This window comes from Euleptes europaea, chromosome 2, assembly GCF_029931775.1.
Source record: "Euleptes europaea isolate rEulEur1 chromosome 2, rEulEur1.hap1, whole genome shotgun sequence".
Lineage (NCBI taxonomy): Eukaryota > Metazoa > Chordata > Lepidosauria > Squamata > Sphaerodactylidae > Euleptes > Euleptes europaea.
The window spans coordinates 71,325,287-71,340,649 of record NC_079313.1 but is presented as its reverse complement, the minus strand read 5'-3'; the positions used below and the strand labels follow the sequence as shown (position 1 = coordinate 71,340,649).

The 15,363-nt window shown below is 40.2% G+C and overlaps 1 protein-coding gene across 2 annotated transcripts in view; it reads left to right on the top strand.

Annotated features, from left to right (window-relative positions):
- Positions 1-15,363, top strand: part of OSBPL9 (oxysterol binding protein like 9) — a 77,594-nt gene that overhangs the window by 24,852 nt on the left and 37,379 nt on the right. For both annotated transcript variants that reach the window (XM_056845483.1, XM_056845482.1), the window contains exon 4: positions 12,392-12,468. In XM_056845483.1, coding sequence (XP_056701461.1) covers positions 12,392-12,468 — 77 coding nt within the window. The remainder of the gene's footprint in view (positions 1-12,391; positions 12,469-15,363) is intronic.

Below are 15,363 nucleotides of genomic sequence, written 5' to 3'. Positions count from 1 at the left end.
GGAATCTGTTATCCTTTCATTTCATTTTTCCAACACAGGGCAATAAGCGTTCTAGCTGCAACTAATAAAAAGTTAATATTTTTTTTGTTTTTGTTTACAATGGGTGTTTTCATTGATGAATAAATTGAGTAAGGCTAGTTCAATGTTATTGATTCCTGAGTTATTTTAGTAATCTCTGCAAATATTGATCTCCAGAAGTTTGCTATAACTGTATATGACCACCACATATGAATAAACGTCCCCAATTCATCACAGCCTCTCCAGCAAACTTAATTATCTATTTTCATTACATGGGTTATCCTAACTGGAGTAAGATATCACCTTTGAGACATGCCTGTTCTTGTAAATCTCTTGAGATTGATTTGAAAGGGAAGTGTCGGAATATTTTCTTCCAGTCTTCATCATTAAATTTAGTATTTAATTCTATTTCCCAATTCTTTTTAATAATTTGCACCAGAGTTTGACCCTGATTTAATAATATCCTATATATTGGTGATTAATTTCTCTTCTTGTCTATATTCCAAATAAAATCTTTGAATTCAGTTAATGGTCGATTTAATTGATCTTTAATTTCCTTCTTTTGCAGAGAACTTAAATGTTGATATTTCAGCAACAACTTAGTTCCTTTAGGAAACCCTCCTTCAGTCCAAAGTTGACTACTATCATTTAAAAGCATAGTCTTTGCATCCATTGTTATTTGATTAAGAAAGGAATCTCTATGCCTAAAACCATAATTTTTTGCAGAAACAAATTTTGGGTGATACCCAATGGGAGTCAGTGGAGAGTTCTCTGGATATAATACCCTTTTCCATTTCCTCCATACCAATATAGAGACATAATGCGTTGTAAGTGGATTTAACTTCAATTTGTTACTCACAACATTATCATACAATAATTAAAATCCCCTCTCTTAGAAATTATATTTTATTGTCTCTCGCCAATCTATTTCCTTGGAAAAGGATAAACAAGGGATTAAATGTCTGAACTGATGTGCATCATAAAAGAGAGAGAGATTTAGAATAGCCCATCCTTCTCAAATAGAGTGATACCTTAGGAGTTTAGCTGTTCTTGGCTTTTTAGAATTAAAAATAAATTGGTCTAATTTTAACTGCCAATCTTTCAGAATTTTTCTGAAATATGAATATGTAACACATAAAACAAAAAAATAATTTAGGAAGAACATGCATTTTAATCATAACTCTAGTGGATTTGGCTGCTTTCTGCGTTGCCCATCTAATAAAATCCTTTTTTATCTGACTCAATTTTTTGGGTAATTGTACTGACACAGTCTGTTTAAGTTTTTAGGATATCTTCCAAGGTATCTAAAATTCTTATGTACTAATTCAGTGGTTCCCAAAGTGGGCAGTACCACCCCCTGGGGGGCAGTGGGATTACCTAGAGGGGCACTAAGAGGCAAGGGGGCAGCAGGGGGCGCTAGAGGTGGGCCCCTTCAACTGTGGTGTTCACTAATTTATAATAGATGAAGCTATGGCACCATGCTGGCAAATTTAGTGGAAACTATCAGAATTTTTTCCCCAGACTTTGAAGAGCTGGTACCGCTGGATATCAAGTTCATCAGTTTTGTTGAATAAATTTCAGATAAAAAGTTTTAATTTGATTTTGAATAGCTGTGCAATTGACTGTTACTTTTTTGAAATGTTATTGTTATCTTCTTTAGTGAGTCATGCAAGCCCCTATTTGGAATAATGCTTTTTGTAGGGTAGGGGGCGCTGGGGATGAGTTTGTGGGACCAAGGGGGGCGGTGGCCCGAAAAGTTTGGGAACCACTGTACTAATGGTATATTTAAAGTGTGAGAGGCTTTCAATTGAATTATACGGAGAATATTACAGCAAAGCATATTGAATTTTGTAAAATTTACCGTAAGGCCAGAAATTTGATCAAGTTTTAAAAGTTCTTCCTTTAAAGGTTGTGTACCTTCTTTCAAATTTGTAATGGTTAGGCTGCATTTAGACGATTCTATTTCTGATTTTACTTTTAAAATAAGATTCTATTTCTATTTTAGTTTTGATTCTTATCTGTCTTTAGCCATTTTAAGTGTTTCATCAGTCATCCATCAAGGCTTTTAATTTCTTTTGGCTACAGGAAGTCTTTGTGCATTCTTCCTTGATAATATCTCTGGTTTCAACCCATAAAATCACAAAAAATCACACAAGGTTGGAAGAGACCACAAGGGCCATCTAGTCCAACCCCCTGCCATGCAAGATCCCACAATAAAATCACACAAGGTTGGATGAGACCACAAGGGCCATCTTCCCGTTCACTTGATAAAATGATATACCGTAGTTTATCATTTATCACCTGAACTTAGTAATGCATATCGGTTCTTTACATGGTCTTTAATCTCTTCAGGAATGTTGTTTAGATTGTATTTTGGCACTACGAAGGTTTTGGTGTTTTTGTTCAGCTTTATTCTAATTTTCTATATTAACAATTCATGGTCTGTACTACAATCAGCTCCTGGTCTTGTTTCATAAGTTACGTAAATTACATGAATTAAGGGGAAAGGGAGGAAGAGATTCTTATCTTGTATGTTATATCTTGCTTAATGAGCAATGTTGTTTGATTCGTACCTGTAACAAACTTGCAGTTATAGTGTGCCTGGGAGTTAAGGCCTGGGTGGATGAAGAAGTGCCACAATTAATTTTGTGAGGGATGGGGGTTAATGTGGCAGTGGGAGTAGTGTAGGCCAGGTGAGGGGAAGGGGTTAGGGGTCTAACAAGTAATCTCTCTCCCCCATTCCGATTCTTCTCTCAGTTTGCGGAGTTCTGGTTGCCCTGCCAGTATATCACTGAGCCTGACAGGTGAAGCCCAGGTCAGTCTGTATGAAGTCTATTAATCCTGGATAAGGAGGCGGATTACACATGCATGTTCAGGAGCATCTGCAGAAATAATTTGGTGGGCGGGGGTTGTAATTATTGTAACTGCAGATCATCTAATACAGATTAGTAAATTTTAGGGTTCCTCTACAGCAGACACTCATGTCCATTGCAGATTATTACAATATGCTTTACATGGAGTTTCCTTTGAAAACTGTTCTGAAGCAGCAGATGGTGCAGAATGCTGTTCGTGGGCTCTGACTTTAGAGGCCACAGGTCAGCAGTGAAAGCTTTGTTGGCTCCCTGTTCCCAGCCCTAATTCAAAATGCTTGTCATTGCCTTTAAGGACCTAGGTGGCTTAGTACCAAGATACCTAAAGGACTGTTGTCTTCCATTTGTTGATCTTCATGTTAAGACCCATCTCCGCCTTCCATCTGTTTCAGAGGTGAGGTCTGTAACTGTAGAAGCAGGGTCTCTTGAGTTGTGGTGCCCTAACTGTGGAATGCCTGTCCCTGGATGACTACTAGGCTTCAGATTTCCAGCACCCAAGCAAACTCTTTTTTTCTGCTTCACCATATGGTTTTTAAATTCTTGTTTCTTTTAGCTGATCATTGCTGACTTGTTGGTTTACCTGACCCTGGAATCAAGGCTTAGATGAACAGGAAGCTGTTTATCTGCTGCCAAACTTGTTGAGTGATGAGGGTGTTCTTACCTTTCTTTCCTTTTGATACATAGAGAGCTGGTAAAGGGGCAATGTATGCCTCATTCCTTTCAGCAGTGTTTAAGACATTAAGGGAGGTAGCAGACTGTTTTCTTTCCACCCACTGCTTAACTGACACAGTCACCTGCCTTCCAACACTTTGTGCTTACTCAAGGGCAATGACCATGCGCTGTTCTAACCAGGAAGATTTTCCCCTCCTGTTTTTAAATTTATGAACCATTATTTTCCTGAATATGTGGGGAAGTTCCCCTACAATACAGAAACCCCTGCCTTGTCTGTGGCCCCATTTTGCTGCTCAGTTTGATCATTAAGGGACTGGAAGGAATGATGAGCTGGTGACCCAAAAGTAATTGTGGAAGGGGAGAACAAGTTGGAAACCCCCCCCCAAAAAAAACCCCTCCCTCTCTGAGATTCTGTAAATTCTCAGGAGCTTGAACAGGCTAATTTCCCACTCTGTTTTCTTTTAACTGACATTTAACATTTCACACCACCTAGAACATATACTTCATCCTCATACAGCTATTTTTGGTTGTGTCTTTCCTTTAGATACATTTAGAATCACATTTTTCTGCACATGTAGGGAATCTGAGTATGTGGAGACCCCTGTGTTGTTTGTTCATGGTCTCGTTTTGTTGCATTCATGATTCAAGAGTTAGGCAGTTTAATATTGGATTTAGTGATAAACTGGAGACCTGTGAAGAATCATGGAAAGAAAGAACTATTTGAAAATCTCCCCCTCAATCATTCTGTACGTTTATATATTAAGGAGGCAAATTACCCCAGCGCTTTCCTGTTAAAGGACTCTTAAAATGCTTTGGCTCTTGGCATGTAGAATCCTCATTTTGCCATTTGGGGTGGTGATCTTTTTAAGTGTACAAAGTCATATTTTTCTGCATGCTTCAGAGAACTACTTCAGTATGCAAAACCTGTGGGTGCGTTGGTTTTTCTGCTTTCGTGAATGGTACAAGCCACCCCACTTTCTAAAAACCGTTGAGCAAATTGCTCTGTAACTTTAAGTGCACCTGTATACTTTTGCCTTCTACTCAAAGCTAGGAGGGATTTTAATCTAGGTACAGATCAGTGGGGGGATTGCATCGTATTCTGGTATAGTTTGATCATGGTAGAGTTAGTGCAGTTCTGGGCACTGATGAGGGTTCACGGGGAAGGACCCACAGCCACTGGCCAGATGTCCAGAGACTTTTAAGTCAGTCTTTTTTATTTTGTCTTGTGTTAAATCTGTGCATAAATTGATCCTTTGATCGGAAAGATCAAATTATTATTATTCCTTTGATCAGAAAGATCAAATTATTTAATTATTAAAATAGGTTCATATTTGAATAGCTGCTGTTATTTTGTTTGCCTTCAAGCAGCAGCCGACGTATGGCAACCCTGTAGGATTTTTCAAGGCAAGAGACATTTTGAGATGGTTTGCCATTGCCTGCCGCTGTGTAGCTACCCTGGTATTCCATGGTGGTCTCTCATCCAAATACTGACCAGAACTGACCCTGCTCAGCTTCCAAGATCTGACAAGATTGGGCTAGCCCAGTGGTCGGCAAACTGCGGCTTGTGAACCGCATGTGGCTCTTTGGGTCCTTGAGTGCGGCTCTGCCACAAATGACCCAGGTCCCGCCCCCGAGCCCATATGAGAGAGTGGCTTACGTCAGCCCTCTCTATTCCCCGGCCGGGGACGCATCGCCCTCCCCAGCCCCGCCCTGGGCGGGCTCACCCGCTTCCCAGATGGCCATTGGGCCTTTGAGGCGGCAGGGCACCGCTTGCCAGCCGGCTCCTTCCCGGCTTCAGGGCTGCCCTTTCTTCACGGGTCGCCGGCCGGCCCGTTCTCAGAGCGTCTGCTCCCTCCGTCGCCGATGACCCTGTGTGGGCGAAAGGTAGGGTGTGGGCAGCGACTCTTGGCCGTTCTCGGTGGGAACGGCGCCTTGTTCCCAGGACAGTCGCCTCGCGGTGGAGGCGGGCCTGCGGAAAGGGAGGGGGTGAGTGGTGCGGACCCCTTTCCTGCTGGCCAGACCACTTTTCCTCCCCTGCTGGATCTTTTTTTTGGGGGGGAGGGGGGAATCCAGCATGCGTGTTTTCCTCTTTCTCCTCCACCTCTCGTACCTGGCCAAAGGCAGGAATGAGGTCAGTTGTCCACATGAACTTTTGTCACCGTCAAATTAACTCACTTGGTTTCTTAAAACCAAACCCCATAATTGTAAAGTTCATTTTTTAGACTACCTTTCTGCTCTTCCCCTCCGCCTTTCTCTGCGTAAGAGTGACAGGAGATGAGAAGCGCCTCATTTTAATGTGTTTTGGGACTCTGGTTCCAATCTACCTAGTTCTTGCATTCGCTTTCTTTCGTTCATATCGCCCCCGCCCCCCAAAAAAGGTAATTTAAATAGGTTCACTAGATTTTGTAATTCCCAAGATTGCTTGATTTACCTCCTCCTTTTTGTTCTGGAGGTCTGTAAAAATGGGGAATTTGTTTTGGTCACACCAGCCTTATTGCAGATTTTATCTTGATGGTGTCTTAGTAATTGTGAATTGGTGTCTCCTGACCCACAACTAGGCTGTGACCCAGCTTCAAATGCACTGCATCTGAGATTTTGTCACAAACACCATTTTCTCTTCATTCTCCTTTAAAAAATATTTTTAAAGGAGAATGAAGAGAAATGTGAGGTGCAGAGAGAGAGAGAGAGAAAGAAAAAGCAAATGATTGCAGTGGGAAAAGCTTGATACATAAGGTTTAAAAAGTAAAATTTGTTCATATTATTGAGGGTTTGTGTTAGATGTGGATTCAGATCTGAAAACATTGAAAACTTCTGTAAATGTTGCAGAGTTTAGTTTCGAATATGTGATGGCAGGTGGACTATATCTAGTTCTTGCTGGAGTTCTGTTAACTTTAAATTCTGGTATCTAGGATTTCCTAAAATTGCAAGGCTTAAAACAATTACCCTATTCACTCATATTACATTTCAATCTACTCTTGCATTATTTACCACTAAGATAGTTTTTAATGCAATGTAATTTATAGCAAGTCCTGCATTTAATATTGCAATGTTAATATTGCAAGTTTTGTGGGTAGTCAAGAGATTGCTAAGAGAGGAATAAATAAGATCATTATTAAGTATGATATCAAGTTTTATTCAGTGTACCTATAGTTTAATTAAGACTTTAATTAAAGTTTTAAGTTTATTAAGTTAATAAGCAGTGTACCTACCTATATAGTTTAAGTTTAAGAAATTTGGCTCTCAAAAGAAATCTCAATCGTTGATATTTGGCTCTGATGACTAATGAGTTTGCCGACCCCTGGGCTAGCCTGAAGAACTATCCAGGGTAGGGCAGCTCCTCTTAGGGCTGTTAAAATTGCAAGCATTTGGTTGACCATATACCTAAAATGTTAAGGCTAGTGCCCAGAAATCGGAAACATCTTTTCGAGTCTTGATTTGCTGATTCCTGGGAAGGATGTCCCAGAGGGGGTGGTTGCTCATCTTTTTAGGTTCCTTCCTGTAGATATGTTCCTTGTCACCTTTGTTCTGTGTCCAGTTTAACCAGTTTGTAATTGTGTTAAGTGACATCATTCCATCAGTTCTCTGACACAGCTCCTCTGTTGCCTTTTCATTTACCTGTTAACCTATTGAGCATGTGAAACAGTCTTGATTTATGATGCAGCTATCCAGCAAATATAAATAAAGGGGAATCCCTTTCCCCATTTGAACAGGTATCTTCATTTGACGTCACAGCTTGGAAATAGATGTGAAGTTATCCACAATGAAGCATAGTTACGTTGCACTTTGGTTTACTATTAATTTGTTTTAGTAAAAGATGCTGGAACTCCTATCAAGATAGCATGATAGCAGAACTGGCTATGTAGGTTAAGTCTTCTGTTTCCCTATTCAGCTTTCTAGTAAGGGTTGGTGCAAAAGGTTTTTCCTCACCTCTTTCTTTTCTCCAAATACTTTTATTTAAAAGATTTATATCCCATCTTTTAGCCTAAAGCTTTGAGGCAGTGTTAAGCAAGTACACCTTGTGTTTTGTATATCTTATTTTAATTGCTACTGTTGTACCTTGAGTAATTATAGTGGTATACTATAGTTACTGTATGTTCCACATTATTCTTTAAAGGCTTTTCCATTCTTGTTTCTCTGTCATCAAAATAGCAGCTGTTGGCAGCAGGCTGCTGATTCCTGACAGTCTCTAGGGATGGGTGATATTAAAGTTTCCCTTGCAATTTTTTTGGTCTTTCATACTCTGTATCCAGTTGTCTTACATTCTTGATTCAGTGGTCAGTGAAGATGTGGAGTAGAACATTTTCTAGTGCTTAAACTCATGTTATGAATTCGCCTGATTGGCTGTGTAGGTCAGATCAAAGTAACAGCTAAAATTCATATTTCATATGACTACAAGTGACAGCAAAATAAAATTGTGATTAATTTTTATTTCACTTCACTTTCAGTTAGAACACAAAGTAATGTTCTGTCTCTTTTCTTGGGCTGGGGAAGATGGAAGTGTTTGCCTAAGATACTTGCGAATGGAACTGGAAAGACTTTCAGCTCAATCCAGACAGAGGAACAGAATAATGGTTATACTGCTAAGCTTGCCTTTGTTTCTCAAAGAATCCATCACAAGCACAATTAGTGAAAAAAGATTAAGTGTGATCAGTTGCCCTTGGCCATAGACACATTGGTAAAATCATCTTTTAGCAAAACAATACAGTTCAGGTAGTTTTGAGTCGGATTTGCTTCAATCTGATATGGAACTTGAGAGTGATACTACAGAGAGTGACAAAGAAACTGAGATGCTGCCATGGAAGACAATTAAATTCTGTTGAAACAGATGAGAGGACAACAGTGCCTGTGTTTTTTGGGTGTATTAAAATTAGCATGTCGACAGGCTCTGGTGCCTTTTGATTATTTGTTAAATGTAAACAAATATAAGAGAATTACATGCTATTCAATCTTTAGAAGTATTTTCTGCAATAAACGTTTCCGTATAAAGTTTTGAATTTTTTCAAATCTACCATTTTAACAATACTTGATTAGGAAAAGAAAACCAGTTATTTAAGTTGAAGTATTCATTGCTGTTGGGACATAAAATTAACACGGGGTGCTTTAAAAAAAAAGTCTACTAAACATGTCAAAATAGAGCATGATCAGATTTAGCATGCTTATTTAAGGCATCAGACAATTCTCCAGCTCATTTTTTTCTGGAAAACCCATATCACTGTGAATGACTGTCATACTGCTTATCAGTACGCTTCATAAACAGAACTGTCACTTAGCTACTGCAAGACTGACACCGCATCAATGTCACAATAGAGTACCCATATAACATTCCATACTTGAGGCAATGAAAGGTTTGAGCATATTGGAATAAATTGTAATATTTTCATTGCAAGTATTTTAAAAATCTGCATTGATCTAACTGCTGTGATATATATGAGCTAAAATGCTTGTATCTCTGAATATTTTGAGCTACCTGTCTTTAGCCTTTGGCCTATTGTATGTGAAATATTTTTCCTCTGTACCTATGCTATATAAACTCAGCAATATGAAAGTCCACTTAATGTATGTGATGAAGTGGGCTGTAGCCCACAAAAAGCATGGGACAGTAAATGTGTTAATTTTCAGTGTGCCACATGACACTTAGTTGTAACTATTAATGATGTAATAGTCTAACTTCAGAATTCTTTAAGGTGAGCAAGCTCTTCCCGAGAAGGTGTGTGCAGTTGGTATGAGTTAATCAAGATCCTACCTGGCCCACATGCCAAATGCTGTCATTGCCTATGTCTTGGCAGAGCCACAAGGTACATTATGAGTCTCTTTTATCAGTGAAACAGATAGTAGGTGGGTTGGTTGGAGGAAAACTAGTGTAGCATCTTTCTTGCATCTTTGCCAATATTGCTTAATTTAGTGGGATCCCACACTTGAGATCCCAATGCTGTTAGTAGACTATTTTGACTGTATTATTTGTGTGTGAGGTTTACTGTGAAGGGAAAGAAGATCTATTGTGTGGAGTACTGAACCTATAATTTATTTTGTGATTTTTTTAGAAGACACTTTCCAGAAAAATTGGAGAATCCTCCCCAGAATGTATTTAGAAGTATGTGAGAGGGAAACTGGGGAAAAGGTGCATAGCTTTCAAGACACCCCTCCCCCAGTAAACTGAAGAGGGATAAAAACTTTCAACATAATGACATGTCAATAACTGGAATGCGGGGGAGTGACTATTACAGGACTTCTGGGATTGGGACTTCTGGGATTGCATTGGGATTTTGTCTTTCCCACTCTTAATGCAATGGCCACGTAAGACCAGATGCACTATGACAGAGCATGAAGCAAGCCAAGCAAAAACACCACTGCACACCTTTTCCTGTATCAGCTGGACTGATCTGCCACTACCACAGCAGCTGTGTGAGACCAAGTGTCCGCTGACAGAAAGCCACGAGAGAGGACACAGCGGCAGGCAAAAACACACACACACACACCTGTGTCCTAGTTCAGTTGGACTGACTCCCCAAACTGAGATGTGGTTTTACTTTTTTGTAATTACTTTGCTTCTTTGAACTGCTTTAGGGATTCAGGTAAAAAAGTGATACTCATATTCAGTAATTAAATACGTGGTGTCACAGCCTGCAGCTTATTTAGTTAGTCATCTGCCCCCACCATCTTTACCTGTGTAACTCTGACCTGACTCCATGTTTTATGCCGCAATCCTGTGTATACTTTCCTAAAAGTAAGACCCTTTGAACACAATGGGATTTATTTCTCAGTAGACATGCATAGGACTGGTACATTGGTCATTCCAGGTGTTGCTGGAACCTAGAGGGTATTTCATTTAAGCAAAACTAAGACAGTTCAAGTTGCAGTATTGCGTAAAACTGACTCCACAGACTAAAGTACATTATAATAGTACAAGTGGGAACCTGCAAGGATTTGTGGGAGGCATTTCATTTCCCCCTCCCTATTTCCTCTGTCCTTTTCCTGAAAGCCCCCATAGTCTCTTCCTTTTTCCTGCTTTCTTCTCCCCTTTCCAGCCAACAGCCATCCTATGTTCATCTGCCCTTTTGTCTTCAGATTTCCCTCTGCCCCCCAGCAGCCTCAACCTAGGAAAACTATGGCCCAGATGTGTGATGCTGCCCACTTGTATGGCAGGGAACCCTCAAGGACTTGTGGGGACACATACCTCATTTTCACCTGTATCCTCCTTCCCACTCTATTTCCTCTTTCCATCCTTCTGTCAAACCCCATATTCTCTCCCTTTCCCCTGCATCATTCTCTCATTTTCAGCCATTCACCAACCTACCTTTTTCTGCCTCCCATCTTCAGCTATATTTATTTACTTCATTTATACCCCACTTTTCTCCCCAGTGGGGACCAAAGCAGCTTATATTATTTTCCTCTCTTCCTTCCACCCCCTCAGAACAGCCCTGTGAGGTAGGTTAGGCTGAAAGTATGTGACTGGCCCAAAATCACACAGTCAGCTTCCACAACAAGATGGGGATTCAAACCTGGGTCTTAGGTGGTATTAAGTCACCCAGTGGTTGCTGTCAGGCCACGCTCCAATGAATTTTCCCTCAAAGGCCAAAACTGCCTTGGAAAGGACCCTGCCTCCTCCCCTGCCTTTTATTCACAGAAACCAAGCCATGGAAGGCTGTGGTTGCCTAGCAATGGCCACTGAGGGAATCTATTTCTTAAAGTGTATGGTGCTCATTTTATCATTGTGGGGTTTTTAACCACACATTGTGTCTATTTTTAGATTTCGGGGGGGAGTTGTCTCTGTAAACCTGGGCCATTGTTTAAGTTTGTAGAAAGATCTGTCTTGCCTATTCAGAGCTCCAGTCACTGGATTTAAGTATCCTCAGATTTGGTCAACTTCTTTATTAGAATATGCAAGTGGGGACCTGTGATACTTGTGTGGGGGGAATCCCTCCCCCATCACTGATTCCCTCCTTACTGGTCAGTGCGGGGGGCGGATTTGTGGAGGTAACCTTATTACCCCATTGCCATGCCCAGTGCAATACCAGGCTCCACTAACCATGTCCTCCTCCACTGCCATGGCTGGGCGTGGAGCAGCTGCCACCATTTGCCGCTGCCAAGCCCGGATTGGCTCTATGCTGTTCAGGTAAGTGTGTTGTCTGCACGTGCGCAGACAATGCATTTGAGGGGGGAATGATTCCCCACATATGTTTTATTGTTGATTTCAGTTTTTTCTGCAAACATGGGGAATCCCCTAAGTTTGAAGAAAAATCTGTTTAGTGGCAATGTGGCCCCGATCTGCCAATTTAGGTATCTGTGGATGGGTGTCACATGTCGTACATTGCTATCAGATATATAGATGATGGGTTGAGAGCATAATTTATGGGTGGTGGGAGTGTCAGTGTGGCAACAGGTTTGGTGGTCTGCCATGTCACTTTATAAATAGAGACTTCTCACTTTATAGAGGCTTCTCACTTTTTCTAGATGCCTTCTTCCCTCTGCAAAAAGCTATAAGCACAAACTGATGACTATAGTTTGGCATATTCCCGTGGAAAATTAGGAAGTCTCACAATTTAGCTAATGTGCTAGAGTATTTGTGATGTATTTGCCATAAAGACTGCAAGTATGGATTTCAGTTGTATAACTACTACCGATTTGTTTTTTTTCCAACACTACCTTTGTCAAACCTTATTAGCTATGAAAAAAACTTACCTTATCAACTAAGCTATTCTATTACTGGTTAATTTATTGGCAGCAAAACTGTGTTTTTGTTGCAATCTACTAACACAGCTGGCTTTCTGGAGCTGGTATAACTGGCTATGTTGTTTTAAGGCCACTTAAGTGTATTTTTAATACTTTCCCAGCTCGAGATGCTGATGAGAGGGAGAAATGGATTCATGCTTTAGAGGAAACCATCCTTCGTCATACGCTTCAGCTTCAAGTAAGTTTATTTAGTAGTCTGCTTTGGATCACTTTCAGAATGCCTGTCTATGATAACCCTATCAAAATGATGAATGCATTCTAATGTAGAATGGCTTATGTGTTATAAAATATGTCTTCATTCTAAATTCATTGTGTGCATGTTATATTGGCTGTAGAACTAATCCATTTAAAACATGTCTCAATCATCTAGAAAGTTATTAATTTGAGAGTCGATCATTTGAGTGATGGTAATTTATTACATTGATGCTAAATTGCTAGTCTTACCATTAACAGAAGTGCTCTAACAGAGCTGAAGAACCAAGTACTGCATGAATGGACGTTCTTGTAAGCATGTTTTTGGCTTTGTTCAATAACACTTTAAATTTGTTTTGTGTTTTCCCAATGTTTTGTAGAGAAGAAATATTTTTATTTACAGTTGAGAGGTTATGACAGCATTATCAGTGATATGATAAGGAAGATATGATAAGGGAGATCAGTATGTGACTTGAAGCAGGGCTTTGAAATGTCATTCCAGAGTGACATCACTTTCCAAACACTTAAAAATAGTTATTTGCCCATCTCCAATGCTGCTGTAATCATACTTTCTTTCCCTTTCAAGTTACTACAGCAGCTTCTCCCTTTCAAGCAAAGGAGACAGAGGCAACTATACCTTTGTTTATTGTGCGGTTCTGCTCATATATCTCTAAAGGACTTTGCAGAGCTGGAAGAGTATAGAAGGAAGCCAAGATGATTAAGGGGTTGGAGCACCTTTCCTATGAAGCTGAAGAGTCTGAGACTTTTCAATTTAGACAAGAGATAACTACGGTATTGGGATGTGATAGAGGTTTATAAAATTGTGTCTCTCCCAATTAGTATAACTGAAGGGCATCCAATAAATTTGATGGGCTGTAGATTCAAAATGGGCAAAAGGAAATGCTTCTTTAAACAGTGAGTGATTAAAATGTGGAATTCACTGCCAGAGGATGTAGTGATAGCCACAAGCGTAGCCAGTTTTAAAAGGGGATTAGACAGATTCCTGGAGGACAGGTCTATCAGTGGCTACTAAGCATGGTGACTAAAGGGAACTCCACATTCAGAATCAGTAAACCTCTGAATACCAATGTCAGGAGGGCTTCTATGCCACTGTCGGCCCTCTATAGTAACTGGTTGGCTACAGTGGGAGATGCTGGAGTAGATGGACCACTGGTCTATTCCAGCAGGGTTATTCTTATGTTCTTATACTCTGGGTAGGATAACAGTGGCACCAGCAGTTTTCCCCATCTGCTCCTTTTCCTTCATGCATGCACCCTTGCTCTGAATAAGAAAGGAACACGCTAATTAACTCCTCCCCCTGTATCAAAACTTCTTATTGCCTCTTGAGGGGAAAACGTCGGATTTTCCCCCTTCAGGGCATTTAAGTTTGGGGTGGTGGTTGTTTTTGGAAAAGGAACGTTTTCACACTTGAGTAGTGTTATGGTTGCCAACAGGCCTGGAGAAAAATGTCCTGTCCCTTTAATATAGGTTTAATGGGCAGTAGAAGCTTTTCATGACATGGAGATAAGTAATAAGACCAGGTAAATAGTAGTCTCTATTAAAGACACAGGACATTCTTTCTCCAGCCTGTTGGCAACCCTATGTACTGCAGACTAGCTCACATTTAGTTTTGTACAATCTGCCATTTTGTGATGGGCTCCATCCAGAGCTGCCATTTTGTGGCTGCTAGCTTCTGTGGCTCTTGGGGCTGGGGAGGAGGGAAGCTCCCAGAAATATTGTCTGCTTTTACCTGATGTTGCTACTGTAGCTTTACTCCTGGGGAAAATACAATTTAGTAAAAATAGTGTCTTCATGTGTCATTTGTGTTCCTGCAAAAAAAAAAAAATACAACCATCCCAAACTCCTTTCTCTTGGTTGCATGGAAGCTTTTAAATGTGACTATAGCATTTGCCAAAGATCTAAAAAACATTTTTTACTTTAAAAAAATATACCGCTCTTAATACTGATTTCATAGAAATAAAACAGCTGGGCCAATGCAGCTATGAATACATGATTTGAAATCATTGTTGTTTCACACAGCATGTTAACAGGAGGAGAATTCTGTAAATTAAAATTAACATCTGATTAAAATTACATACTCCTGCTTTGGTGTTTTTGCTTGGAAATGAGCATTTTCCACTTTATCTTTGAGTTGTGGAGCTAATATTGGAGTGTATCTTTATGTAAATAAGTACTTGACATATGAAGCAACTTTGTTTAAAATTGCACTAGATCACGATGGATGGTGTTAGTCTCTCAATAGCAGTAGAAAAGAGCAAGAGTCCAGTAGCACCTTAAAGACTAACAACATTTCTGGCAGGGTATGAGCTTTAGTGAGCCACAGCTCACTTCTTCAGAAAGCTCATATCCTGCCAGAAATTTTTGATAATCTTTAAGGTGCTACTGGACTCTTGCTCTTTTCTACTAAAATTGCAGTGTTATGCTAAGCACTTTGTTTGATCCTAACTTTATTTGGAATCACTGCTGATTTCAGTTAGACTTAATTCCAGGTAAACGAGTTTATGATTGCAGATTTAACAGTTACAAGGATCCTTACATTTTGTTTTAGTAGCGATGACAGTTCTGCCCATAGTATTGTGGCTTCCTATGCACCCAGCGATGTGAAACCTTGTGGAGGTGGTGGGGAGAGGAGGGAAAGCTAACTCAGACTGAACCGAAACGACTCAACTACATTGTAGCCAATTAAAAGGAAGTAACTGGAGGCCTTTCACATAAACTAGGGGGCGGAGGGAAATCTGTGAATGAACGTGGCCGCTGTGGCATTGTTTGAGGTTCTGTACCAGAGATCGCTGTTGCTGTTGATGGCGGCAGAGTGAGGAATAAGCGCCGGGGGTCCTGCCGCGAGCGATGCCCTATTTGC